This window comes from Morchella sextelata (assembly GCF_020137385.1).
Source record: "Morchella sextelata strain SCLS chromosome Unknown scls_21, whole genome shotgun sequence".
NCBI lineage: Eukaryota > Fungi > Ascomycota > Pezizomycetes > Pezizales > Morchellaceae > Morchella > Morchella sextelata.
In genome coordinates, this window is record NW_025408636.1 from 1,336,273 (window position 1) to 1,362,081 (window position 25,809).

The following is a 25,809-nucleotide window of genomic DNA, read 5'->3' on the forward strand; positions in this document are numbered from 1 at the left end:
CGGACACCGATGCACCGAGGCACGATCATTGGATATCACTCGCACCGCATCCGCCACCCGCATTTAACTACATGTATGGTTATTTATTTTAGCCCCTCTATTGAACCCAGAGTATTGAAAAAGGTATTTCTAGGCAATCCGCAGAAAACATCCACATGAAAAGAAAAACTCCACAAGAAAAAGCAGAAAATAATTGCAAGCTACAGAAACCAACTCCTAGAACTCCTAGAACTCCCTACTATCCCAGTATAGCCCTACCTCACCTCCTTCATCTCCCTTCCAAACCCTACAAATATCATTGCATCCCGCAACAGCCTCTCTAAGATCTCTTCCAAGTCCTGTCGGTCCCGAGGCCAGTACCTGGACCTTGCCCACACACTCGTCGCGGAAGGACTTGACGATGTCCTTACAGCTGGGATGATGATTCTGCAGCCAACTTGTAACATCATTCTCCGATGTTTTAGCCTCCGCTGATACGCTTACTCCCAATGTCTCCTTAGTTTTCGGATCACAGACTTCTTCTTTGGATGCGGAAAGGGTGGAGGAGGTGGGTGAGGTGGGTGAGGTGGAGGGGACTTCCCCTTCACGAGTGACAAATACTCGAATGTAGAGATCAACACCAGGGGTCTCTGTAGCTTGTCTCCGAAGCTCTAGGAGCTCATTCTGGATCCATTTCAAGTTCTCGGCACGGCGCAGAATCCAGACAAAGTCGATGATACACTTCTCATCCGATGATGTAGAGGCAATGATGTTTTGGGCCAGGGGCAGAGTAAATGATGCTCCAGTCCCTCCTGCAACGAGTTGATAGTTTGATGCACCTTGATCAATGACCGATGTGCCGTAAGGGCCACATACAACTGTTGGTAGAGGGTACTCTGTATCTGGCTCGATGCAGAGATCTGCAAGACGTTTGGTTTGGCCCTTGAGCACGCGGATGATGTAGAGTTGGTCTTGGATCTTTGCACCTGGTGTGGGGATATTGGATGTAGTGAATGGGTGGGATTCAAAGAAGCTAAGAGTGGGAAAAGTGAGGAAAAAATGTTGGCCCGCTTTCCAAGTGATGTTGCTTTTTACGCGGAGGACGAGAACGTCGATCCCATCAGTGTCGTGGTGGCGGGAGATAGTTCCATCGAATGCATGTAGACCAAATACTGCGTTTCATTGTCAGGAAATCGTCTATAATATTTTGCTGGGAGTTTACAAACCGCCGCTTGTGCCAGATGTCCAGTTCATGTGAATCAAAAACATTCGAGCGTATCTAACACATCTATCAAAGAACACAATGGCGATACCGGCAATAATCCCTTCATCACGAAAGTGTGTTAGTATAATTATATAATACTCCTAAGCCTGTGGTAATGAGATACTCACATTCTCTCATGTCCGGCCAATGGCCCCAACAAGCTCCCAAAAACAAAACCGCCACAACCTCATGGCTCTTCCTGAAGAACTCATATCCTGTCCACTTCTGCACTGTTCTGAACGAATGCAAAAACAAGAATGTCAACAACGCCGTAGCTCCAACTCCGTACTTCCAGTATCGCTTCGCCCAGGTTGTCTTATACTTGGTCGGCTGCGGTTGGTACATAACTCCCAACTCGATTGACCACAGGATCGTGTGTACCCAAGTCATAATGAAAATGAACCTCCCAATCCACCGATGCAGGAAGTTGAAGTGCTGGTATGACACCCCTGTGATCAACGAGAAGATGTTGTCTCTCGAAGATAGGATAAAAACAAGTGGTACAAACGCAAAAGCAAGGCATCCTGTACGATCTCCGCTAAACTCGAGGAATCCGATTCGTCGACCGGGAGGTTTCGTAGGGTTGACCCACACCCCATAGGAGATCCCGATAAAGGTGAAGAGGGTACAATATAGTGTTAGGAGTACCACCATCATTGCTTGAAAACGAGTAACATGTGGGAAGAGATGCCCGAGTGACTGCGGGAGGAAATACTTTCTGAAAAATGCACCAAGTGCACCGTAGATACTTCGTCCACCGGCAGCAATTTCCTTTCCTTCTTCATCTTTCTGAGATAGTTTCCTGCGATGACGGCCCGAAATATTGATTACACCTGCCACAATAACGATTGATGCAATGAAACCCCAGGTGATGAACCTATTATCTCCCATAAGCTTCTCTTTCAACTAGCTGTCATTTGGTCACTTTGCCAGGCTACTCACATTCCCAGAATATGGCTATTATGTTGTTGGTAATAGTGATCCCAATAGTCACAATTGTCTTTCCCTTCACAAATACCCATCCCCATATTTCCGTACGGTTTTGCCCGTGGGCCCTCCCAGTAGCCACTGGTTGGTACGGATGTGGCATGAGCATGCTCTCGTTTGATTACTGCTAGTTTCTCCATCTTGATGAATTGTGTCTTGATAGCAGGTATTTTTTAGTGACGATGAACTGGATCAGAGACAGGACTAAGAACAGCTTTCATAGTCTTCAGAACAGGTTGGTTTTTTTTCTATGGGCGGGGTGGAGGAATTATTAACTCCCTCGTGATTTTGTGAGCAGGTTTGTACCTACGGCCACGGGATACATAATCAACTCATCGGAAACATGCTCAATCTGGTCTTTCTAACCGCACATGACAAATTGCATGATCAACTAAATGACCAATTTAGTGGCCAGATGACTAGGATAAGTTCTTAAAAGAATATAACATATCCAGAATAAACCCTCATAAATAATACGGACATCTTGATAACGAACTCCAAAGTGTTATATCTCTTGGCAACGTCGCCAAGCGAGCGAACCAGGTAGATAAACATGCTCAATTCCGCTCATTCCAGGGCAATTTTCGTCGTATCAGCCTTTTTAGGGGAACAGAACCTACCATCAAATAAATCTGTCCAGACAGGTGTACGTTACCCCTGCTACCAAGAGAAAAGATTTTGCAGCGTAATAAAGTATATTCGGCCCGAACTTTGCAACGGAAGTATGATTGTCGTTTTCCAAGAACCTTTTGTCGTTCAGCATCTGTGAAGTTCCCCCTGAAATCCCAACGGAGCTTATCTAGATCCTACCGAATAAAGATACACGTAGTTCGTGGTAAATTAAGGAGATCTCATGAATCATATAATATCACTCGGAAATCGATCCTAGTAAAAGCTCAAATATCACCTCTTAGATCTAGCGACGGAATAGATCCAAGTTGGCTGACTAGCTTGTAGACTCTGAAGATCTGCTGTCTTTCTATTTGTATTTTCTCCCATGGCGTGGAGGTAATGACGCCTCGGGATTCGAGACAGAAATGACTTTCAGAACATTTTTCTTACTCTAGCCCTGACTTGATCTAGGATATAGGAAGCAAAAGATCTACAAGTGCTAGTAATCCGATCGCGTGTACAAATCAAATTTTGCCCCGTAATCGTGATTCCAGCAGGGATCCCGAGATAAGTTCTATCGCTCTTGCCAGGATTTGGGTCAACATCCTGTACTACAGCGTGTGGTAAAATTATTGTAGAAGTATAGGAAAAGTCCTATTGGCCGAGTCAGCCACTTAAACCCTGTTTTTGGACCCCAGTTTCTACAATAATTCTATCTCTCGCTGTAAACTTAACTTAAAAGTTCCCACTACTTGTAGATCGATCTATAGAAACATCTCGATCGGTCTTCTGGATAATGGATCACGAGGCCATCTAAAATGTCACATAATACCACCTAAATATACTTATATCATGTATTCTAGATCTTGTAGAAGAACCACCATCATCTCTACCATGTATATTTCTTGCTCCTAGAAATCCCAGTAGTTTGATTATCTTCTAATATCTAGAGAAATCATTCTGAGCGTATGCGCATGTAGCACCTAGTTTTGGAAGAGAGAATGAGAAAATCCGGGGCGAGAAACGTCTTGCGGTTGGTTAGGGAACTCAGCTGATAAGCTTTCACAATATCGTATACGTCGTTGATTGCATACCAGGACCTCAGCCGTACCATATTATTTCATTATCACTAGATCGAATGGGACGTCTCATCTTATGAAAACATTGGATCTCAATGCTAAAACACGAAAAATGATCAATTAAGCGACTACAATTGGACTATTTCATACACCACTGACTAGGTACGGAAAAATTAACAGTATCTGCATGACAAAAAGCATTCCGATATCGATGATCGTGAACTATTTACCTAGCTAGGCGCACCACCCAACAAGAACGAAATCACCGAGATAATTTCGTATATGCAGTGAGAAGACAACTCTTATCATATTGTATACTAGAAGTTTCCAGCACGACAACAATATACTTTACGCATTGAGAATTTCTGTTGACAGACAATTGCAAATTATAAATACTCGGAGAAGTTTAACTTATTTCTTAGCTAGTAATGAGCTAGCCACGAACTGTCAACTACGCTATCCCTATTAAGCTGAAGCTCGAATGGGGGCAATACCGCAGTATTTGAGAAAATTCGTTGCGCTGCAGCAGGGGTATTCTCTACAAAAACTTGCATATTGACGTCTAAATACTGCCTCTGGTTGGCTTATACCCCTGCTGAGGCGCAACGAATATTCTCAAATACAGCGGTATACGTGTATGTACTTACATGTATTTGTTCAATAGATCGGCATTGCACGGACCGTGGGGGCAACGAAAAACCGAAGGTTCGTCTGTGAGATCACCCTCACATAATTATGAGATGTTCAAATCGCTAAATAAAGGTATTAGAGCGTTTTGGCAACGGCACTTTTCCAAATTTCTAGGTCAAATTTTGAGTTCTTGGCTCTGCGCCGCTAGAAGCGATTCCGTTGCTTCTTTGGTGTGAAATCGCAGCAGATCCTGGAAGATCGACTTGTAAATGCTTGTAGCAGCGTAGAGCCAAGAACTCAAATTTTGACCTAGAAATTTGGAAAAGGGCGGTTGCCAAAACGCTCTATTGCCGTTTGTATGGTAGAGTACATGTATGCAATAACAGCCCAGTTTACAAACTTCAGGAAACTACATACATGTGTTGAACAAGGACGTTGTAAAGCCCTGCATTGCTCACATATACCTACATTTATTCACTATAGATCTTTTTTGCGGGGCCTGAAATTGTATTAATGCTTAATCTCGCCAATATAACGTGTGTGCATGTAGGTACTCTATCCATGGGAAGTTCCGGCCAAATTCAGGGTCCATGTTACGAATACATGTAGTCTTTTGTTTTTATCTTCAGACTCACTCCCCAAGACGTTGTCTTAGTCTTTCGGGTAGACTATTGGCTACATAAGTAAGTTTCCCCTTCAACTTCAGGGTGCGCTGAAAGTCTCTAATGCGAATTACATACATATATTTGATGAAATGCATGTCTTTGATAGGTTGAATTCATGATTGCATGTGTGGTATTCTAATAACGCCAGCTCGCCCCTATTTTCTCAAGAGAGAAATACTCCTTGAACATATGTCTAGGTATTAGAGTAGGTACTGTATAATGAAAGCCACATCTCGTAAGTAATTGCGCACAATTATTAGTCAATCAATCTTAACTAGAGCTGGTAGATACCCCAAGGTAAAGGTTGTCTTCAGTGATCACGTATCTTAGGTACGTCGTACACATACATCTGAAGTCATACATCACATACATACAATTTACAGCTGTCTATTTATGTGTACCTATCCATGGATCATGGGTCTACAAGAGTCTCACTCTCAACATTACAATACTGGCAATTGCCATTGGAGAATTTCGACCACACTCCCGGTAACGGGGCGGGTTGCGATAAGACAACGACACAAGACTCAGTCACGTGTCAAGTTCATGTCCGTGCTTGTAGAGATTCATAGATAATCACTGTTGCAATGGCGGACCATCGGATAGAATACACATGTCTACAAGAACCAGGATCTGCCTCAACTCGACGGGTCGGAAAATGTTACGGGACAAGACAGCCCCGGAAATTTTGAATGATCTTTCCTCCCACGAGTGCTTGCTTCATCCCTTTATGGGGGAACCTTCTTCTCCCTCGTTCTCGCGCGCCTTTAATCACCCAGACTGAATGCGGTTTTATGGATCAGATCTGATCAGCTGAAGGCCCTAGTACGATTATTGGGACCGCACCCTCAAGTAATTAACATCCAGAGATACATTTACTTACTCCTCGAGCTTGTTCAACTGCAGTATGTACACTTACGCGGCTCTGCAACATCTCGTAGGTTTAGATCTGACTAGAATATACTTTAAGTAGGTTCTTCCCTCAACTTTGGGAGCTCCTGGAGCACTATAGCGAGAGTTATGGAGCTGACCTTGTTACCCCAGTTCTCATGCAATAGGGCGAAACTGATTCATCACTCACTCAAACAAACTCAAAGCAATATAAAAACGGAAGGGTCTTGAGGTATATAATCATGCCGATGCTTTTGTACCACGCAAGGGCAAGGGGCAACTGTCTTCCTTATCAAAGGATACCTCTCCTAAGAATGAAGGGGCTCTAAAAGCTGACATTCTCCATCATTGGTAGCGCGTTCTATATTCTATAATAACAAACTCCAGCTTCTTAGAGCCACACGCATCTTGCTCTAGGTCCAGCGATATCTCTAGCCACCGCCGACATGACTTCCGATATTAACACTACAGGCTTGCCTGCTACAAAATCTACGGAAGCAGGCTACACCTTCACAACAGATCAAGATGACGTCCGCCTAAGTGAAATGGGATATAGCTCTGAGTTATATCGCAAATTCTCATTACTCTCGATATTGTCTGTTGGGTTCAGTGTAGGTACTCTCTCTCTCTCTCTCTCTCTCTCTCTCTCTCTCTCTCTCTCTCTCTCTCCACTATACCAATTTATTTGTCTGACGGAGTTTTCGCGGCATCTCTTAGATCTCCAACAGCTGGTGGGCTGTTACCGGAGCCCTTGTAACCGGTATTATGAATGGTGGTGCAGCGATATACATCTATGGGACGATCCTTGTTGCGCTGGTTCATGTTGCTATCGGGGCGAGTCTTGGAGAGCTAGCTAGTGCCTATCCTAATGCTGGTATTTCGCCCAATCCCCTTAGTTTTTCTACTACTTGATCCAACTACTGACGACTACTAAATAGGCGGACAGTACTATTGGGTAATCATGTTAGCGCCCGAAAGTTACAAACGATTTTTGGTATGTATCTATCGAATTGAAAGATATTTTATACTGAGAGGCTCCAAGTCATACTTCACAGGGGTTGTCTCCTGGGCTGGTGCAATGATCACTGGCGCATCAGTTTCGTTGGTAGTTGGACAAGGTGTAGTCGGCATAATAATTCTTTGTAGACCAGAGGTATCTATGCACACGCAAATACACACCCCTTTTCACTGTGAATAAACACTTACCGCCTTCGAGATAACCTACCATCCCTGGATGGCTGTCATCGGCTATCAAATGATCAATATGCTCGTTTTCTTCCTCAATTGCTATTCTCGGATACTCCCTAATCTCAGCAAGGCGAGCTTCTATATATCACTCTTCTCCTTCCTCGTAATCACCCTAAGTATCCTCATAGCCTCTCCACAAAAGGCATCTATCGATTCTGTTTTCCGTGGATTCAGCAATTTCTCCGGATGGGATTCTAACGCGATCTGCTTCTTCACTGGTTTATTGGGGGTAAACTGGGGGTTCTCTTGTTTGGACGCCTGTACGCATATGGCGGAGGAGCTTCCCAAGCCCGATAGAAATGTGCCGAAAGCAATACTGGGTACAGTAGCAATTGGGTTTGTGACCAGCTGGGTGTATAGTATTGCGATATTATTTTCGATACAGGATCTTGACGCTATCATTGAAACTCCGACCTTTGTGCCCAATTTAGAGCTCTTCAAGCAGGCTTTGAGGGGAAGTATAGCTGGAACGATTGCATTAGAGATTCTCGTTCTACTAACTGGTATCGGATGCTTAATGAGCATCCACACATGGCAATGCCGTTTGGTAAATAACTACCTACCTATTGTATTCTCGGAAGTCAGCCCACCTCGTTTCTAACTCGAAGGTTATACAGATGTGGAGTTTTTCACGCGACAACGGCTTCCCCTTCTCCTCCCACCTTTCTCGTGTCGCTCCCGCCCCATACAATGTCCCCCTCTGGGCACACATATTCTCCACATTTTGGATAGCCGTCCTCGGATTTCTATATCTCATCTCCACCAGCGCTTTCGGATCCCTCGTCACCGGCTGTATATTGATGCAGTACGTATCCTACACAATACCGGTCGTACTTCTGATGCTACAGAATCGAAAGCTCTCAAATCCGGGTCCATTTCGGCTGGGAAGGTGGGGATGGTTAGCGAACGGGATACTGGTTGGGTGGGCGTTATTTACGCTCGTATTTTATAGCTTTCCGTTTGTGATACCTGTAACAGGTGGGAATATGAGTACGTATTTTCTCCTTTTTCTGGAGTATAATGATCTGATGAATTGGCTGGTAGATTATGTTTCTGTGGTTATGGCGATTATATTTGCGTATGCAATTACGTATTGGTTCTTGTGGGGCAAGGAAACCTTTACGGGGGTTAAGAGAATTGAGGACAATATTACTGCTGCGAGAGGTTAATTCAATGAGAATAAACCCTAGACAAGGTAGCCTCCCTGGTCTCGTGCATTCCTTTAGTTGGCGTTGGTTTATTATTGATTCATAACTCGTTTTTACTTACTTAACTCTTATACTATATCATGGCACTGTAATATATATAATAATAGCTATATGAAAGATTCGGCGTCGTCTGTAATATGATGGAGGCTCTGCAATAATGGGCGTGGCTATATCGAACTGCCTATTATTAAATACCTACTAATTATACTATAGTAGAGTAATAGTGATTCTCAAGTGGTTAAAAGTAATCCCACGCGCTTCAGAACTGGAATCCTTAGCTCCCTAACTCCCTTTATTCCTACCCTTTAAAAATGCAAGCTGGAACCACAGATCTGTATATGGAATAATTAATTCTAGTTCTGGAATACTTTACATCCTGGGGATATTCAAATATCGACACTGCCGATTGTTCAACGATCCGCCACATCAGATACTGTAAACCGGCCCAAAGCCCATAATTCTCCTATTCAAAAGGGAAAATAAATAAAGCCTGGTAAGAAGATACGTCAAATAGCGAAGTACCGATCTCTATGACAATTTTGCGAAGTTTAGTAGAAAGCGGAGTACAGGCGGATAATATATTTGTAGACTCCAGGAGATGTATAGATCAGAAACCTACATCCGAATGCCGATAAGAATTCCAAGATATCCAGAAGATGTCCCGACTAGGGTGAATAGGCCCCCACTGGACTAATATTAGTTGAAACCTTGTGGTCAATGATTAACGGAAACCCCCCTATGTAAGTATAACTTGATAGATATTTGTGTAGTAAAACATAAAATGAGACAACACTCTATGATAAAACTACATACTCAATCCTACCCCGAACTTGATATATAATATATACATGATTTATATAAGAACCAATGCAGGATGGACCCGTGCAGCCATCGCCTCGTTCCGCTTCATGCCCCCAACTGTTAACCATGACACTGCCGCTGCTACTTCTGCTGTGAACATTCTTATTCTAAACCATCTCTAGTTAATTCATTTAATTAAACCATTACCTCCCGATAATTCATTTCTTCAATACGCCGACTCCTCCCGGAAACTTATGACCAATAACAAAAAAGTCTATCCAAAAGAAAAACTAAAACGAGTGATACTGGATGATCAAATCTCTCCAAAACCCTTGATCGCCCCCCCCTCCCAAAAAAGAACTATATAGGTCGCAACTATCCCGACATACGTAGGTTCGGAAATCACGATAAATAACTCCCCCTCCGTCCGCTCTTGAATGAGAATGCCGAGAAAGTCGAACTACGCCTCGGTGATTTCGGTAATTCTTTATGTCACGGCCTAGATGTTAGCAACAGTCTCCCATTCTTGCTTTAGGGTATATGAATAGCTTACCATCCATTCTTAACTGATCTCCATGTCTCTCACGTTCCCTCATATCAGCCATCAACGCTCTGGTGATCCGTTCCCGTGTGATCCGTAATTTTTCCAATTCATGATATTGATTCATGAACCGTAGTTTTTCTACAATGAAATAATGTTAGCTCACACCAATACACTATCTAATATCCGATTCGCATAAGACTTACCACCCTTAGACTCGAAGATGATATTAAAATAAGATAATTTGACCTTTTTCCCTTTCGGTAGGTACTCCTCACCCAGTGCGATACTCATATCATCAACTATTCCATCACCCTTAGCTTCTAGAAACTTTGCAACAAAGTCACCACCTTTTATCACTGTCTCGATGACGAGTTTCTTGCAGCAGACATCGCTTTCTGACTCCGGAAGTCTTCTAGATTTTCCGCCCCCACCAGGATGTAGGTTTTTACTGCAACAGCTCGTGTTGGAGAAGCTGATAGTATCATCGAGGGCAAATGTTATAAATACGCGCCGCTTCTCGCTGGAACTGGTGTCATTGAGACATGCAAAAAATCTCGAACTTTCCACCTTCTTGACCTCAAACACCGTTGTTCCGTCTTGCTGTCTGTGGGTGGTGGTGGTGGTGGATAAGGCAACACTTGGTGCCGCAGACCACGAGGACATCGATTGAGTTTGTGTAGTTGTTGGAGAGAGTGAGGATTCAGTTGAAGGTGTATTTCCTTCTGGGTCAAGACGAGGGCGCGGCTTTTCGAGCCAGAGTTGTATGAGACCTGAGGTAAATTCGCGGGAGCTTCGCGTTAAGGCGGGTTCTTGGTATCTGATGCCCTTGAAGTGGGAGCTGATGAATCTGGCGTTGGCGTCTACAAACGCGTGCTGGAATGCGAAGAGGTCTGTCATGCTCATTTTCAGTAAATATCTGTATCTTTTGCAACTAACCTTGGCGGAAGAAATTACCCTTGTGATTACTGAAGGTGAAAGACTTCGCTTCCAAGGGCTGGTACAGAATTATGTTCCAACATCCCTCTTGGGGGTAAAACATGTAAAGTGGTCGCATGTGCCATATATTCTTGTCTATTACGTACTCTAATAATAAGTTAGCATAAGTACCAGATCTTTAACTCACTGGTAAGTCAACTAAAATATTACCTTTGATTATATCCTTCACTACATTTCCTCTACGACTAGTACTACGTACTCTCTCTACACACCTCAGACTACCCCCTCCCTGTCGGAACACTAAAAATGTAATGGGTTGTGTCTGGTAGTGAGCTCCCGGGAGTTGTCTAATATGTCGTTAATTAATGTTTAAATATATGCCGACGAGGAAGACACACATATTAAGTATAAGGTCTTCGCCATAACCTTCCATGGTGGTATCAGGCTCAAGTAGAGGTTCTACCAAAGGTGAGAACTCGTGTGGATCAAGCGAGTGAATTGAATCCATGCTAGGGATCTGTAGTTCTTTTATTTTCATGTCATTGAAGACCTCTTTAATCTCCTAATTTGACAGTCAGCATCCTCCATAAATTATTGGTAAAAGGGATTCGGTCATACGTCTTCCAACTTTCGGCAAAGCTTATGTAGTAGTGAATCCTTGTCTATTATAGCTAATTTCTGCAGCTCTGGATGCCCATTGAAGGACGTCACAATCCACTTCGCTTTTCTTAACCACAAGTACTGGGTCGGTGTCAGTTTCGCCATATTAGTGGCGCCATCAACAGCATATCTTCCCTAAATCAAATAAGTCACTAACTGTTCTTTATCACTTTTTGCTACCGGAACAACAATACCTACCTTCTCGAGCCATATCACAGCACTCTTCGTCAGCTCGCCCACGGCCACATCCGTCAACTCGGACACCGTATCCTCTCCATCGTCTCTCATTTGATTCTTGAACCTAATATCTAAACTGTCCGTAGTAATCTCGAGGGCTGGCGGTGGCGGCGGCGGCGGCGGCGGTGGTGGTACCGCGCGTGGGCGTCTTTCAAACGGTCCAGGTTGGCAGTTAAATCGCTGCAGTATCTCCCTCATATCGTCGAAATTCTCTTCCATGCGGGTTCCAACCTTCAAAACTTCCTTCTTAACATCCAGCACCTCGCCTGTGAGGTTTTGGATGCTTTCCTGGATATTTGTCATAACCTTTCTGCTCCCCAAAGTCAACATCACTTCAACAACGAAGCTAGGAACACAAATGCCTACATTTTGAAGGGTTCCAGCACAAAATTAATAATCGTAACATGGTATCTGCATCTCTCCAAAAGCTCCTGTACTTCGCCTTTCGCACTAAACCAATAACTCATTCGCCTTTCTAAGCCTGCCCTCTCCCCAACCGGATACTGTCTTAAACGTGCCTGTATCGTCTCTAATGTCGCTCTGAAATCCAGCGTAATTTCCCGCAAAGATTGCCATGTCGTTTCATCGTTCCGGTGCCGGAAACATTCGGTTTTGGCTGTTGTATTTCGATCTCGTATGGCGCTCATGAGACCGTTCAAACCATCACGGAGAGCACGGGCGGATGCTGCGAAATCTTTATGAGAGCTGGAAGCATTATTAATTTCGTTACAGGCTTTGATGATGCTGTCGCAGAGGTTTACGCCAGCTATAAAATCACCAAAGCCAAAAGACATGATGTTGGCCAGGATGGATTAATGCTTCGGGAAAATGTCAGAGCTAGCAGGGCAGACCTTCCTCCGATCCTTCCTTACTTACTTCCCTACTTCCTTCCTTTAGTGATTGCCGATGGTGGGGAGTTAAGTAACGAGAATTAGAGAGGTTTCGCAGGGCGTATTGTGCCACTTTGTACGTATGTAGCCAATGTTCTCGGGTCTGTGAACAGTCTGGCGCATGTATGTGTGCAAATGCGCAAGAGATAAAGGGAACGGATGTATGATAGAGCCCTGTACATATATCCTTCAGGATAGCAAAGCGATTACCAGGGGCTTCGCCTCGTCCCTTTACGGATAACTGATAGATATCAAATTCTGGTGCTGGTATGTAGTTGGTGACATTGGGGGAGAAAAGGAAGTAGGTACTAAGAATTCGTTACAAGGAGGGTGTTACATTGGCTGAACCTAGTACTCTATGTTTGTATGGCTGTAACCTACACATATCCGGAGGAAAAAGCAATCAGTTCTCGTCTAATCACTCTGGACTGGAATAAAATCACACCCCTCTTCTTCCCCACCCCTCGCCAAACAGAAAGGGAAATTATAAAACCACTATTTTGATTGTGAGGTGCCTGTTTTTGAGGCTGAAAATAAATAATGGGTGTACCGAGTCTTAGAGCTCGAGGATACAATAAGAAAATATACATCCCGAATTGCCCTTGCGAAATGAGTATGATTGGATTCTGTAAGCGAGAACGTTTACTCTACTTGCCAGTTAGCACTCTCTCCACACACAGAAGCACAGCATTTCACCAAAACGATCCATCTGTTCTTGGCTCAATTCGGGATTAAACATGAGGCTATAGGAGGAAAATGTCGCTCACCCGATAGATAGATATATGTATGTAGAGTACCGCAGTAGTAGAATAGGTACTCTACTCCACAATTGTCAAGGCGGCTGTGTATGTATGTACGTTTGAAAGATTATGTCGTGTCACACCCATTATTGTGTAACACCAACATCAAACCACGCTCATCTCCTGGCGGATGTCGAGTACAACTAGTGCCCAGGTCCGCCCCAATTAATAGAGTAAGAACCCTCCCAAAGCACGGTTCAAAAATCAAGACACACCATGTCGCAGTCACGACACATCTGGGAGCTCGAGCTAGAACCTCTTGACCAAGAAGATAGAGAGATTTTGGAGGAAGCGGAGAAGGATCCTAATGCCGTCACCACAAGTACTACGATTGCCCAGAAATTAGGGTTATTTTCGACGTGTTGTATGATAATCAATAGGATCATTGGTAAGTTGTTTGTATATACATGATAATTTGAAAGAATGATGTTGACCGTGAATTCAGGGACCGGTATCTTTTCAACACCGGCCACCATATTGAAGGTAAGGGAGACTTAACTCGTTTGGTTGTTATAAGAACCTAAGCCAAAATTTTTGGAAGTTTTTGGTTTTCTGAAAGCTCCCAGGTAGAATCAGCTCCTCTGTGACTCTGTGCTAACCTTGATTCAAGGCCACTGGAAGCCCTGGCGCCTCCCTCCTCCTATGGGCCGCTGGAGCGTTTGTCAGTTTTGCCGGCCTCATGGTCTACATGGAATTCGGTCTTTCCATCCCACGGTATATGCAAGATGGGCAATCCAAAGCCGTTCCACGTTCCGGTGGTGAGAAGAACTACGTAAATCTTCCAGGCATCTTTTTATTCTTCTACTGTCCAACTAAACGCTTCCCAGCTTGAATACGTATTCCGCCGTCCCCGTTACTTAGTCACCTGTGTATATGGTGTATTATTTATTGTACTTGGAAACACCTCAGGAAATGCAATCTCTTTCGGCCAGCATGCTCTCCGCGCCAGCGGTGTCAAAGAGGATGAAATCGATAGCCACGAATGGCAGATCAAGGGGATTGCTATAGCAGCAATCACGGGAGCTTGCCTTCTACATGGATCTTGGAGAGCAGGCGGCATATACGTGAATAATTTATTCGCGACCATAAAGTGTCTAATGCTTGTGGTGTTCATCATTGCAGGAGCTGTACACAGTGGGAAGGGAGGGAATCGAAACACTCATAACCTAGACCTTGACTGTTCCTTTGTGAATAGCTCAGATAGTGGGACGGCGATCTCAAAGTGTCCACAGAATCGAGACATGCAACATAATGAATGGCAGATGTACGGGTTTTCGCAGTCCTTCTTGTTGGTCATATTTGCATATGGCGGGTTTGAGAACGCGAATTATGTGAGTAGATAATCAATCTTGCTCGTTTCCAATTGCTAATACTAGGCGATAGATCCTCAGCGAGATAGACAGACCAAAGCGTACCTATAAGTTGGCTTCGCTTTTGTCATTGGGCCTGGTTACCTTCCTGTATATGCTCGTCAACATAATATATGTGAGGATCGCTCAATCCCAGATCACTCATAGTTTAAGAGATTCTAAGTAGACAAAACACAGTTTCTGGTTCTACCGAGAGGGGAGTTCGTAAACGAAAGTACTCAGTTAGCGCTCGAATTCTTTAAGACGGTATACCATATTCTTTCGGATTGGGGCAGGCAGGAGGCTAACGCGGCGGTGGTAGATTGTCGGTAGCAAGCATTCAGCACGTGTCGATGCTGCAGTAGCCTCGTTCATTGCCTTCTCTAGCTTTGGTAATATCATTGTAGTAACTTTTGTTGGCTCCAGAGGTTAGTGGGGTAGAGAGGATGTGTGAACATGCTTTGAATTTCTGCTGACACCCTATTAGTCAAACAAGAGATAGCCAAAGAAGGTGTTCTCCCCTTTTCCCGTCTCATTGCCAGCGACATGCAAACTCCTTTCAGCTGGCTTCGAAATGCGATGTTCCGCTCTTCTGATGAGTACAAATCCGAGAACACCCCTGTTGCGGCCCTCTTTCTCCATTGGATATTCTCTTTCATCCTCGTTATCGCCCCCGGAACCACGGATGCTTATCTTTTCCTCCTTCTCCTCCACTCATACGCCCTCCATGTCTGTGCCGGCTTCTTACTCGCCGTAGGTATGCTTTACCTCTATTTTCAAAAGAATTCGACATGGCGCCAGGAAAGCGGTTTCAAGCCTCTTGGGGGATGGATTTGGGCACTTTTATATGCACTTGTAAATGCGTTCTTGATATGTGTTGCGTGGTTCCCACCACCAGACAGGTTCAAGACGTTGATATTGGACCAAATCAAATACAATGTCTACCCAATAGTGGTTTTTGCTCTTATAGGGTTTGGAGTGTTGTATTGGGTGGGGTTTGCGCATCTGTATCCAAGGTACTCGAAGAGGGTCTTGGACGTTAGGAGATACCCAATCATTAGGGATGGGGTGCAAATTTATGAGGCCGTATTTTTTAACTGGGTATATACTCCACTCCTCCTTTCATCCCAAGCCAGCGATGGTTTACTGACATGCATTGATTGATTAGGTTGTGCCGGATTTGGATATAGATGATGATGTGGAAAGTCATGAGAGGGATCCAAGCTTCAATATACAGATGAAGACGAGATCTCGAACTAATGAATGATATGACCTGATGTAATTTTATTAGCCATTCTAAATGTAGTTTATGTGGCACTTATTTCTTGTACATATACATAGTACATTTATTGATTCTCTATCAGTTTGAGAAAATTTAAAAAGAGAAAAGTGAAGTGCCTCAATCCGCAATTTCAAGCTTTAAAAAACGAATAAAGTACAGTCTATCTCCGCTATACCGAATGCCAATAAAACCACAAATCTGCTATTACGAACGGTTTGGGCGGTCCGAATTTCAATTTCACATAGAAGATGATGGAATTTTATCTGCTGTACTGAATAATCTACTGTATCGAACGAGAAATTTTGGAATATGCAGGTTCGTTATAGCGGAGGGAGACTGTAGGTAAGTTTCTAGAATACTGGAACAACCTGTCAATCGTATGCCACGCGAATGATAGCTTTTGAGCTTGTCTCGAACCAGGCCTATTTAGGCTTAGTGTAACAAGTCTTGATAAATCGGCAACGACAAAGCCGTTGGGTGAATTTGGAATGCCGAGTTGCTTGTACGTTTGAGACAACTGTTGAAGCTATCAGCCTTGTCGCACGTGCATCGTAAGTTAGAGACCATCAGCTTTTAGATTACACGCAAATATGCTTTTGTACAACGGTGTAACACTGTGTCACAGCGAATATTTGTTGACTCACTTAGCGGAACGCTCATACGCCGGTTTTCCTGTCAGCCTTGCGTTGACTATCGGGGGACATATTTGAAATGGAGTAACATAGTATGACCTATAAACATACATAATGTATAGCGACATTCCTTCGATCTTGGCCAAGTTAGGTACGTTTCGACGCCAAATATTAGTGTGATGATGTGCACCCACACAATGTTTGGTTCTGTCGCACGTTGTGGAAGTCACTGGGCCCAGGTATGTACTGCGTACGTATTGTACACACCCAAACATGATACGGTATAAGGATACTACGGATAATCATTCCAACACTACGCGCGCGGACGGCTGTTCTAGAAAAGCACTTGGGCAAATAACTTATGATAAATTACACTAGCTCGTTATATAGTGCTGGTATCAGGTCCGTAAGTCACGCCCCGGGTACAGTGGCTATATGACACCCATCTGACTCTCATGTGCTCATCTTGGTTAAATACTGTGCTCTCTAATCATTTTTTCGATCACGGACTAGGCATCTAGGCCTAACTCGTTTGTGTACTCTAGAGATATAGTGATTTTCTCTATTCGTAAAAGCGCAGTTTTATCTGAGATGGTGTTGAAGAGACGCGAATATAGCGCCCCTGGATGAATTGTTCCTCTGATCGTATAGTTTGTGTAAGGACTTGAAAAAATTGTCCTATCATAGATACATGATTCATGCCAACTATGTATATAAATTCTAATAACCCAGCACGGCGGCAGACAAGCGTACAAGGGGAACATGATGCATCATGAGCTTAGAAACATGAACCGCCTTAAAAGCCACATGAATAGACCCAATGTTAGCCTTCGTAATCGGGATCTCCCTTCCCAAATATAACATACAATATGCGCGTATCTCTCCTCCTGTTGCTCTGAATAGATATATGCTTACTTATCCCTAGCTAGTCTATACTTAGCCGTTCAGCAACAGGATCAGCACTTTATCCCTTGGACGGATGAAACTGTCAAATTCGCAGCTTGCCTTTTTGAGCTAATACTAGCCTAAGCAGGTATCTAACACTTATTTTTGATTCGCTCTAGGTCTATTATCAACCGTTAAGAGCAACGGATATACCCAACTCAGTGCGTGCACGGTCCAGGCTGCGAATTTGACGATTTCATCCGTCTAAGAGATAACACGAACCCGATTCGACTCAAGGTGGCACCAATGATAAAGGCTGGGTTTCAAAACCTGTGAAGCATATCATTGTGCTTTATTATCACTTTTTAGTGATGAATTGATCTAATTTTGCTCTTCGTCGGGTTGTCCTGGTTTCACCACCACTTACGCCTGCGTCGCTAAATGATTATATAATTTCTACTGAAGGTCACTTCTTTTGAAGATTTAGATTTCCGGTTATGAAAAGATATATATGGACATGGGATCTCCTCATGAAATACGTACTCTGACTACATCACTTATCGACGATGACCGGCCAGCAGTATCCTTTGCAATTTGATGAAGATCACAATTGGTACAGGCTAGGCCATTATTTGTATACGTACTGCAGTCGATAGATCAGCCACACCCTCTACCTCTCTCGAGAATCGAAATAAACCAGCCACTGATTGCATGGATGATGGATCGCCCTAGAACCTTGTGCATATCCGTGGGGGTCTTCAGTTGAGAGCTCTTCTTTTTTTTTTCTTTTCTTTCTAGAGCGTTCTGGGCATGCGGAATTAAACACATGTATGGCTAGATGCAAAACGCAATTAACCCGAGCAGAGCAGCGGGCAAGCAGGGCATAAAAACTCGCAGCATTCGCAATGTATGCAATAGGCTCCCGGTACCTGAAACATACATGTACCAAACGTTCTGGAAGGCTGAGATATAATATGTACCTGTGGTTGCCTAGCCTGATTGAGCACGCTTTATTTCGACGTCTTGTGCGGCTTATATCGAGCTAAACCTATCTGGGTGCGTATAATAATTACGGACGCTTTTGATCGATTAATTAGGCCAGCATATACTTCATTGTTTGAACAGATTTGTTCACCAATAATCCTACGATAGCCAGCCTACGTCATGTATCTCTACATATTCTAAACACCAAATGCGCCCAGCCCTTATACATAATAGTCTACAAAATGCCACGTACAGGTACCACGATGAGCATACCATCGAAAGCCCGAAGCCTTACCAGCTTTGAGTATTGACCGGCCTATTTTCGGATATATCTAAAACTTTATTTACCTCAAAAATGTCGGATGAAAGCCGCCTCGGTGCTGTTATGCCACAAGCGTCCGAGAAGACTGAGCCGCGATAACGTCACCAGGACATATCGTGAGAAATCCCCGGCTTAAAGCCGTCCTTCATCCCGGCCACATCTCTTCTCTCTCCTCTTTTGGTTGTGCCCCACCGTTAAAAGATCAGATGCCCCCGCAATGGCGTTGTTTCAATGGGCAACCGTTCGGGGATGACTTAGACCGAGGCGGCTAATGTCACAAATGGCCCGCGGTTATATCAACATCGTTGGATACCCCACGTAGTGATTCAAAGTACATATTAGAATACAATTGAAGTGAGTTGATGTCAGTTTTCTATCGTATCCTACGTCCTTCGATTTCTCTACCTCAAAGGCCATTATTTCAATTTCAAAGAACCAGAACTTTTGCACAAACAGTCATGTCGCTCGGAAAGACTGCCACCTTGAACACGGGAGCAAAGATCCCTTTGGTTGGTTTGGGAACTTGGCTTTCAAAGCCAAATGAAGTTGAGCAAGCTGTTGAGATTGCTTTGAGGGCCGGATACCGTCATATGTAAGGAATTAGCAGCTCTATCTATCTTATATGTGTTTTCTGACAGTTACTTCTTATATAGCGATGCCGCTGCCATCTACAACAACGAGGAGGAGGTTGGTCGAGGAATCAAGAAATCCGGTGTCCCCCGGTCCGAGTTTTTCTTGACAAGCAAGCTATGGAACCACAAGCGCGCACCAGAGGACGTAGAAAGCGCTCTTGACCAGACACTGAGGGAGCTCCAAACAGATTACCTAGACCTTTACCTTGTAAGCCAAAAATAACTTATGCTTAAACCCATCAAACTAATCAACTATAGATCCACTGGCCAATTGTCTTCAAATCAGGTGATGAGCAATTCCCTCACACCGAAACCGGAGAGTTTGCGCTCGGCGATGTCCCCATCGCAGACACCTGGGCAGCTATGGAGAAGCTCCTCGACACCGGCAAAGTCAGGGCCATTGGAGTCTCAAACTTCAACATCCGCCGCCTCACCGAGCTCCTCAAGACCGCCAAGGTCGTCCCCGCAGTTAACCAGATCGAAGCACACCCGTTCCTCCAGCAGCCAAAGCTGAAAGAATTCTTGGATTCGAAAGGCATTCACATCACCGCCTACAGCCCACTCGGAAACAATATCTATGGAAAGGCCAGAGTTATCGATGACGAGGCCGTACAGCAGGTTGCAAAGGAGACTGGCAAAGATACAGCTCAGGTACTCATTTCATGGGCCGTGAAGAGAGGAACCAGTGTTGTCCCCAAGAGTGTGACCAAATCACGTATCGAATCAAACTTCCAACGTTCGTACCCCTCTCCTGCCCCGTATTTTAATGCTTTTTTGAGTGTAATACTGACATTTCAAAGAATTCGAACTTTCGGACGAGGCATTTGCGAAACTCAATGCATTGGACAAGAACCAGAGATACAACGACCCTGTTGAGTGGGGTTTCGATATGTTTGAGGAGCATGATGAGGCTTATGTCAAGGCTGCTGCCCAAAAATGGGTTGCAGAGAACTGGAAAAAGGAATAGATGTGGTGTGATGTGTATGTAGCTGGCTAGATATCCATTAAGGGCGTAAAGCTCAAAATCCATGAGATTATTAAGTGCACTAGGCTGTCCATAAGTGACCCAATTACGCATACATATAGTGATCGTTGAATCGTCTGGATCTGGACTACCTCGAATCCCCAGGTAAGGGCCAGGTTGAATAATACATGCATGGTACCTGATTGTGAGAATATTCTACTGCATCTCTAGTTCTTCCTGCATTATCTTCCGAATACCCTCTTTAGTTTACTAATCCCCAGCCCCTTACCTGAAATAACTTTGTATATTTAGGCCTAAATGCATATTCACCCAGCATACTCTATGTAGTGGAGTATAACTGTATGCCCAGCTACTCTAGCTCAGCTCCACCCTTATCAGCGCCGAATAATAAGCCCGCCCGAACCGAAAACTAGCGCTCAGATTCGATACTAATCCGCACATGTCGAGTACACTTATCCTCAGGCGTTGATATGCGCATAGGTACGCTGCATACTGTATTTCGGATGAACGGCGTCAACGAATCGAGGTTCGGAATGGCCGCCGTTGGTTACAAGAACCAGGATATCGTATCATGACGTATATACCCTGGTACTAATCTGGCCATGGAGTGGTGCAGATATGATTCTGAGTGCAGTGTTTTATACTTGATCAACTACCGGCGCATGTGGCTCCGTTACAACCCCGCCAGGAATCGAAATAACAAATAACACCTGGTACTCGCCGAGAGAGTATGCGTAGAATATCTGACTCGACTACTTCTTCTGGAGATCAAAGCTAGGTTACAGCCATGTGTTCGTAAACTTGAAAGGGCCTCTCCAAGAAAAATATTCTTTCCCCCAGCCCAATCTGGTTTGGGATGATGAGTGTGAATGTATTTTATGCACTGAGTAAATTATAAACCGCACTTGAGGCTCTAAGTAACTCCTACAACATTATGTAAGTCCCAATTAATAGCAAAAAGAAAAAAACAGCGCTATCGAAAAAGAATAAGTATATCATCTTGAAACCCTGAATCTATATGGCATCAAAACCACTAGACTATATCTCCCAGCCTTTTCCTCTCCAATCTAATTCCGCATAACTCTTACTTCCACACCACGGTACATCATCTTTTCCGTAAGGCCTGATTGGTAAATCATAAGGCATCCTCAAACCCATAACCTTGGCACCCTTGGAATTCTCTATTCTCACATCTGGAGTATCCTTCTTAAACACAGGGATAATCTCAACTTTATCCTCGTTGCTGCCTTCAAAGAGCTCCGGGTAAATAAGCACGCCAACCTCGTAACTACTGATCTTGACTTCGCCCTGTCCTAGCCCAAGAAAACCACCGCTCGGACTTTTCAGAGCAGTGCCCCATGCTTGAGTGGAGAGATTCGCCGATGTCAACATGGCCCACTCAACACTCCTACATGTCTGATCGGTGAAACGTATATATGTTTTAATATGTGGCGCAGCCCGAGAACGTCCAGAGTGAGTACTATTAATTTGATTTGTGAGAGAGGGCGACTGCACAAATGATGAGTCCGAAGATGGATCCCAATGACACAAAAAAGGGCGCAGGTATTTGAGTTGTGATTCCTGCGGCTTTGTTTGGGTCCTAATATGAATTGCTTGGCCGGAAGCATAACCATTTAGGGAATTGCGGACCTCTTGGGCTGTCGGGAAAATGATCGAAAGCTTAGGTTTTTTCGCCAGTATAGAACCTGATGGAGGCATCGTGATGTTTCTAGCCGCCGATAAAGCTTTGTAAAGAACTGGAGATAGCCAAGTGTCCATCGATCCTAATGTCGCAATAGAGGATACCTGCAATACTATTCTCCCTTTGTCGCCATCTTTGTCCTGGAGGTTATTACTCAATGGAATATTACTCAGGACTCTTTTCAGACCCATCCATCCCCACCGCTCCCCCGCTCCCCGGCCATTCAATTGATACTTCCCAGGAACACTGGCAACAAATACAGCCCTAACTTCATTAAATGAGTGTTTCCCCAGCTTGTCGTATAGACTACCAACACGACTTTTACCATACGCTCTGAGGTATGCCAGCAGGTCGTTCTTGAACGACTCTCCGATAGGTCTTGGTTTTGGAACTGAAGCATCTGACGAGTTTTGAATTGATATAAGTGGCAGGAGTGGTGAGCGCCATACCGCTTGTGTCATATTCGTCCAGTCAAACTCAATCATATTTGAGGTATGGATAATAACCCTTAAGATATTACCGGTGAGTTACACGAAAACTCTTGACCATTATAAAATATTTAACACTCACTGTGCAAGTTCGTCATGTCGGAACAAAATGATCATCTTTGTGTGATGGGTTCCAAAAGGCTCTGGCATGTAGGCGGAGATAATTTTGGCATTACGATATCTACTAGCTTGTTCCTGCATTGCTATTAGTTGAATAAGTTAACGGCTCTATTTGTACTCACAAACCTCGAGCCTGGTTCGATTACCATCTTGTTTCCGCCAGCTCCCGTGAACAATTTTGACATCTACGATATCCTTTATATCCGAGTCAAACTGATTCCTAAGACACGCAAGCAATCATTAGCTAAAATAATAATCTGAAATCTGTTATTACTATTCCAGCTGTAAAGCAGTATATCGGCATACGCAGCTCCTAAGAGATCAAACAGGCAACTACCCATCTCTATAAATGAGATTTTCAAAGGAGATAGCGAAATCTTACATCACCCAATCGACATCAATCAGAAAGTTGAATATCCATGCCTCCTTAATCATAACATCACCTAGTATGTCATGAATCCTAATAGCATCGACGTTATCGGAGTCCGGGAGGTCTCTGATCCATGTCAACTGAAAAGGAGATGCCAATCGTTTTGTTTGGCCTTGCCCAGTCACAAATCCATTATTTCTTTTCTTTTCATGGGACTCTGGCTTCAATCCCTCCTCCTCTTGTTTCTGCTCATGGTCAACATGGGCGTTTACCATAGACCCATTGAAAAGCACCTGTTCTTCGCCAGTAAGGTCGATGGTGTCTACGCCCTTTATTCCTTGATTTTGTCTATCCTTAAGGTATGCCCTCACGAAGATGTCACCATTAGTCTCATCGATTGCTGGAACCTGCAAAGCTATCGAAGAAGGCTCTCGGCGGAGAGGTGGAGGCGATACAGCCCGATCAAGCGATGCGAGACCTCCGTTATTTTTTATGTTATCGATCCGCTGTCGTTTGAGTTGTGGCCCGGGAGTGTCCGAGGCTGAGGGGCGCTTTCCCGAGGGTTGTGTAGCCATTTCGAAATCTCCCTGGGAGATTCTTTGTTGAATGAGGTTGAAGGTTTGGTGATGTTCTTGCCAGGTTTGCGACGGATCTCACTATGAATGCTCAGTGGTGGGGGTTGAGCTCTGGGAGACGCGTTAAGCATTTTAGATGGACCAAGATGAATATGTATAGATGCTGTAGGGTCCAGTCGCTTCAGACAAATGAATATCTACTGTTCTACATGAAGCGCTTTTTCTACGTGTTTACTGAGAAATAATACATAGCATAATATTGTCCTCACATACTATCACTCGATTCACTCTACACAACTTGAAGTTTTTCCTGAAGGTGCATAACAAACTGTATGGTTATTAATGTGATAAATCTTGACAAAGAGGTCCTATTGACTGACACTGGACCGTGTTGACGGACGGACAAGGGCGAAAACTAGGCTTAGCTGCCTCTCTTTTAGCTTATCCGTCAACACGGTCCAGTGTCCGTCAATACCCCATGAACGACAGTACTCTAGGCGCGTAGTTGCAAAGGAACATGCATGTGGTAAAGGACATTTAAAAGTAGAAGACAAGATATCCGTGCATACGTATGTCCAGCTCTGACCCATAGCTCTTAACACTTAAAACGCCAAGCTAGTACTTACTGCCCCACCCCGCAACCCCTCTTCACATCGTTCTCACCATCCTCATCCTCATCCTCATCCCCTACAATCCTCACATCTCCACCACTCACATCCCCCAACACCTCAAATTCACATTACACAAACCATCGTCATGACATCCTCCGAATTCGATGCCGCTGTCGCCGCTGTTAACAGCTTCAAGAAGATGCCTAGCCAGGATGACGCTCTCCTTGTCTCTACTCCCGCGTCTCTGACTGATAATGAGTTTGTTAGTTAACCTGAAACTCTCTATAGTTCTATGCCTACTTCAAGACTGCCAAGTTCGGAAAGCCCACTGAGGGTCGTCCCGGATTGTTCGACATGAAGGTTGAATAGCTCCCTTATTCTTCTCGACTCTAAAAAAGAAAGAGAAAATAGTGAATATAGCATATACTAAAATTATCCAAAAAAAAATAGGGCCGCTACAAGTACGATGCCTGGGCTAAGGCAGCCGACGAATATTCCCAAGAGGAAGCCGAAAAGAAGTACATCGAACTTTACGAGAGCAAGAAAGCCGATTATGAGAATTAGACACGCATGGCTGTAATGGTCTGTTAGCTTGTGGAAATTGGGCAGTCTAATAAACTACATATACCATCTGCCCAGTTTGTTTGGTTGCAAGCTAAATGGAGTCGATTTTAAATTAGCCGGTGATTTCCTCTTAGTAAATTTTAAATTCATGATAAAGTGTCACTAGTTGAATTGTAGTAGTGGTATCTTAATACCTGATGTAGGAGAAGCAATGACCTCGTCCAGTGGCCCTACTTATATGATGCCGGCCAAGCATCAAAGGGAGATATAAGTGTAAGTGCACTTTTGGATTCCCGCCAGCCATATATTCAGATCTTGCCAAGCGGTGGAAATCAAATGGTACAGTAGATTTCGAGTACTTGCATACCATATACCACCGCATTCCTATTTCACTCCGCGCCGATAAAGAAAAAAAAAAAAAAAACCAAATCACAGCCAGAATGATGAAAATTCCAAAAAAAAAAAAGAAATGAAATGAAAATAGAACATAAACATAAAATCCCACGAGAATTCTAGATAGCGCAGATCGTTTTTTTCAACTTTGAAAATACATGCAGAACATAAGAAATTAGACAAAAGAAAAAAGAAAAGGGAGAAAAATAATAATAACAAGTATCGGCAAATTTTGTGAGACAAATAGTTGGGTTGCCTCACAAAATACTGTAGTCTAGTAGACCAAACAATTCATCTGATAAGATTTTTCAAAGACCCTCAATTTTCAATAGGGAAATAGAAGAAGGAAACCAAAAGAACCTGCCATTTCCCACACATCAACTCACCACTAATTACCGGTAATAGAAGTCGCTCCTCCATACACCTTTTTCCTCTGCATACCTAACCCTCTCTCTCATTAACCTAGTCATCCCCATCAATAACC

At 43.9% G+C, this 25,809-nt stretch overlaps 7 protein-coding genes across 7 annotated transcripts; 4 read left to right on the plus strand and 3 right to left on the minus strand.

Annotated features, from left to right (window-relative positions):
• Positions 1-225: 225 nt before the first annotated feature.
• On the minus strand, positions 226-2,370 carry H6S33_006902 (uncharacterized protein; the record flags this gene model as incomplete). Its single annotated transcript, XM_044838265.1, has 4 exons — positions 226-1,151; positions 1,206-1,304; positions 1,372-2,120; positions 2,186-2,370. The coding sequence occupies 4 exons, from the start codon at positions 2,368-2,370 to the stop codon at positions 226-228; spliced, it is 1,959 nt and encodes a 652-aa protein (XP_044689720.1).
• Positions 2,371-6,553: 4,183 nt separating this feature from the next.
• Positions 6,554-8,784, plus strand: H6S33_006903 (uncharacterized protein; the record flags this gene model as incomplete). The annotated part of the gene is made up of 9 exons (XM_044838266.1): positions 6,554-6,718; positions 6,825-6,981; positions 7,046-7,101; positions 7,150-7,260; positions 7,324-7,902; positions 7,973-8,345; positions 8,400-8,433; positions 8,489-8,550; positions 8,777-8,784. 9 exons carry the CDS (start codon positions 6,554-6,556, stop codon positions 8,782-8,784), a joined length of 1,545 nt encoding a protein of 514 aa, XP_044689721.1.
• Positions 8,785-9,766: 982 nt separating this feature from the next.
• On the minus strand, positions 9,767-12,535 carry H6S33_006904 (uncharacterized protein; the record flags this gene model as incomplete). Its single annotated transcript, XM_044838267.1, has 7 exons — positions 9,767-9,849; positions 9,918-10,046; positions 10,112-10,798; positions 11,271-11,406; positions 11,463-11,639; positions 11,703-12,051; positions 12,108-12,535. The coding sequence occupies 7 exons, from the start codon at positions 12,533-12,535 to the stop codon at positions 9,767-9,769; spliced, it is 1,989 nt and encodes a 662-aa protein (XP_044689722.1).
• A 1,112-nt stretch (positions 12,536-13,647) lies between these two features.
• H6S33_006905 (uncharacterized protein) lies at positions 13,648-16,047 on the plus strand (the record flags this gene model as incomplete). The annotated part of the gene is made up of 9 exons (XM_044838268.1): positions 13,648-13,819; positions 13,877-13,914; positions 14,042-14,203; positions 14,259-14,762; positions 14,815-14,916; positions 14,979-15,047; positions 15,103-15,208; positions 15,268-15,881; positions 15,949-16,047. 9 exons carry the CDS (start codon positions 13,648-13,650, stop codon positions 16,045-16,047), a joined length of 1,866 nt encoding a protein of 621 aa, XP_044689723.1.
• Positions 16,048-19,343: 3,296 nt separating this feature from the next.
• H6S33_006906 (uncharacterized protein) lies at positions 19,344-20,484 on the plus strand (the record flags this gene model as incomplete). The annotated part of the gene is made up of 4 exons (XM_044838269.1): positions 19,344-19,477; positions 19,539-19,725; positions 19,776-20,253; positions 20,318-20,484. 4 exons carry the CDS (start codon positions 19,344-19,346, stop codon positions 20,482-20,484), a joined length of 966 nt encoding a protein of 321 aa, XP_044689724.1.
• Positions 20,485-21,540: 1,056 nt separating this feature from the next.
• H6S33_006907 (uncharacterized protein) lies at positions 21,541-23,757 on the minus strand (the record flags this gene model as incomplete). The annotated part of the gene is made up of 4 exons (XM_044838270.1): positions 21,541-22,711; positions 22,775-22,887; positions 22,939-23,032; positions 23,195-23,757. The coding sequence occupies 4 exons, from the start codon at positions 23,755-23,757 to the stop codon at positions 21,541-21,543; spliced, it is 1,941 nt and encodes a 646-aa protein (XP_044689725.1).
• Positions 23,758-24,513: 756 nt separating this feature from the next.
• On the plus strand, positions 24,514-24,932 carry H6S33_006908 (uncharacterized protein; the record flags this gene model as incomplete). Its single annotated transcript, XM_044838271.1, has 3 exons — positions 24,514-24,594; positions 24,657-24,728; positions 24,819-24,932. 3 exons carry the CDS (start codon positions 24,514-24,516, stop codon positions 24,930-24,932), a joined length of 267 nt encoding a protein of 88 aa, XP_044689726.1.
• Positions 24,933-25,809: the final 877 nt, after the last annotated feature.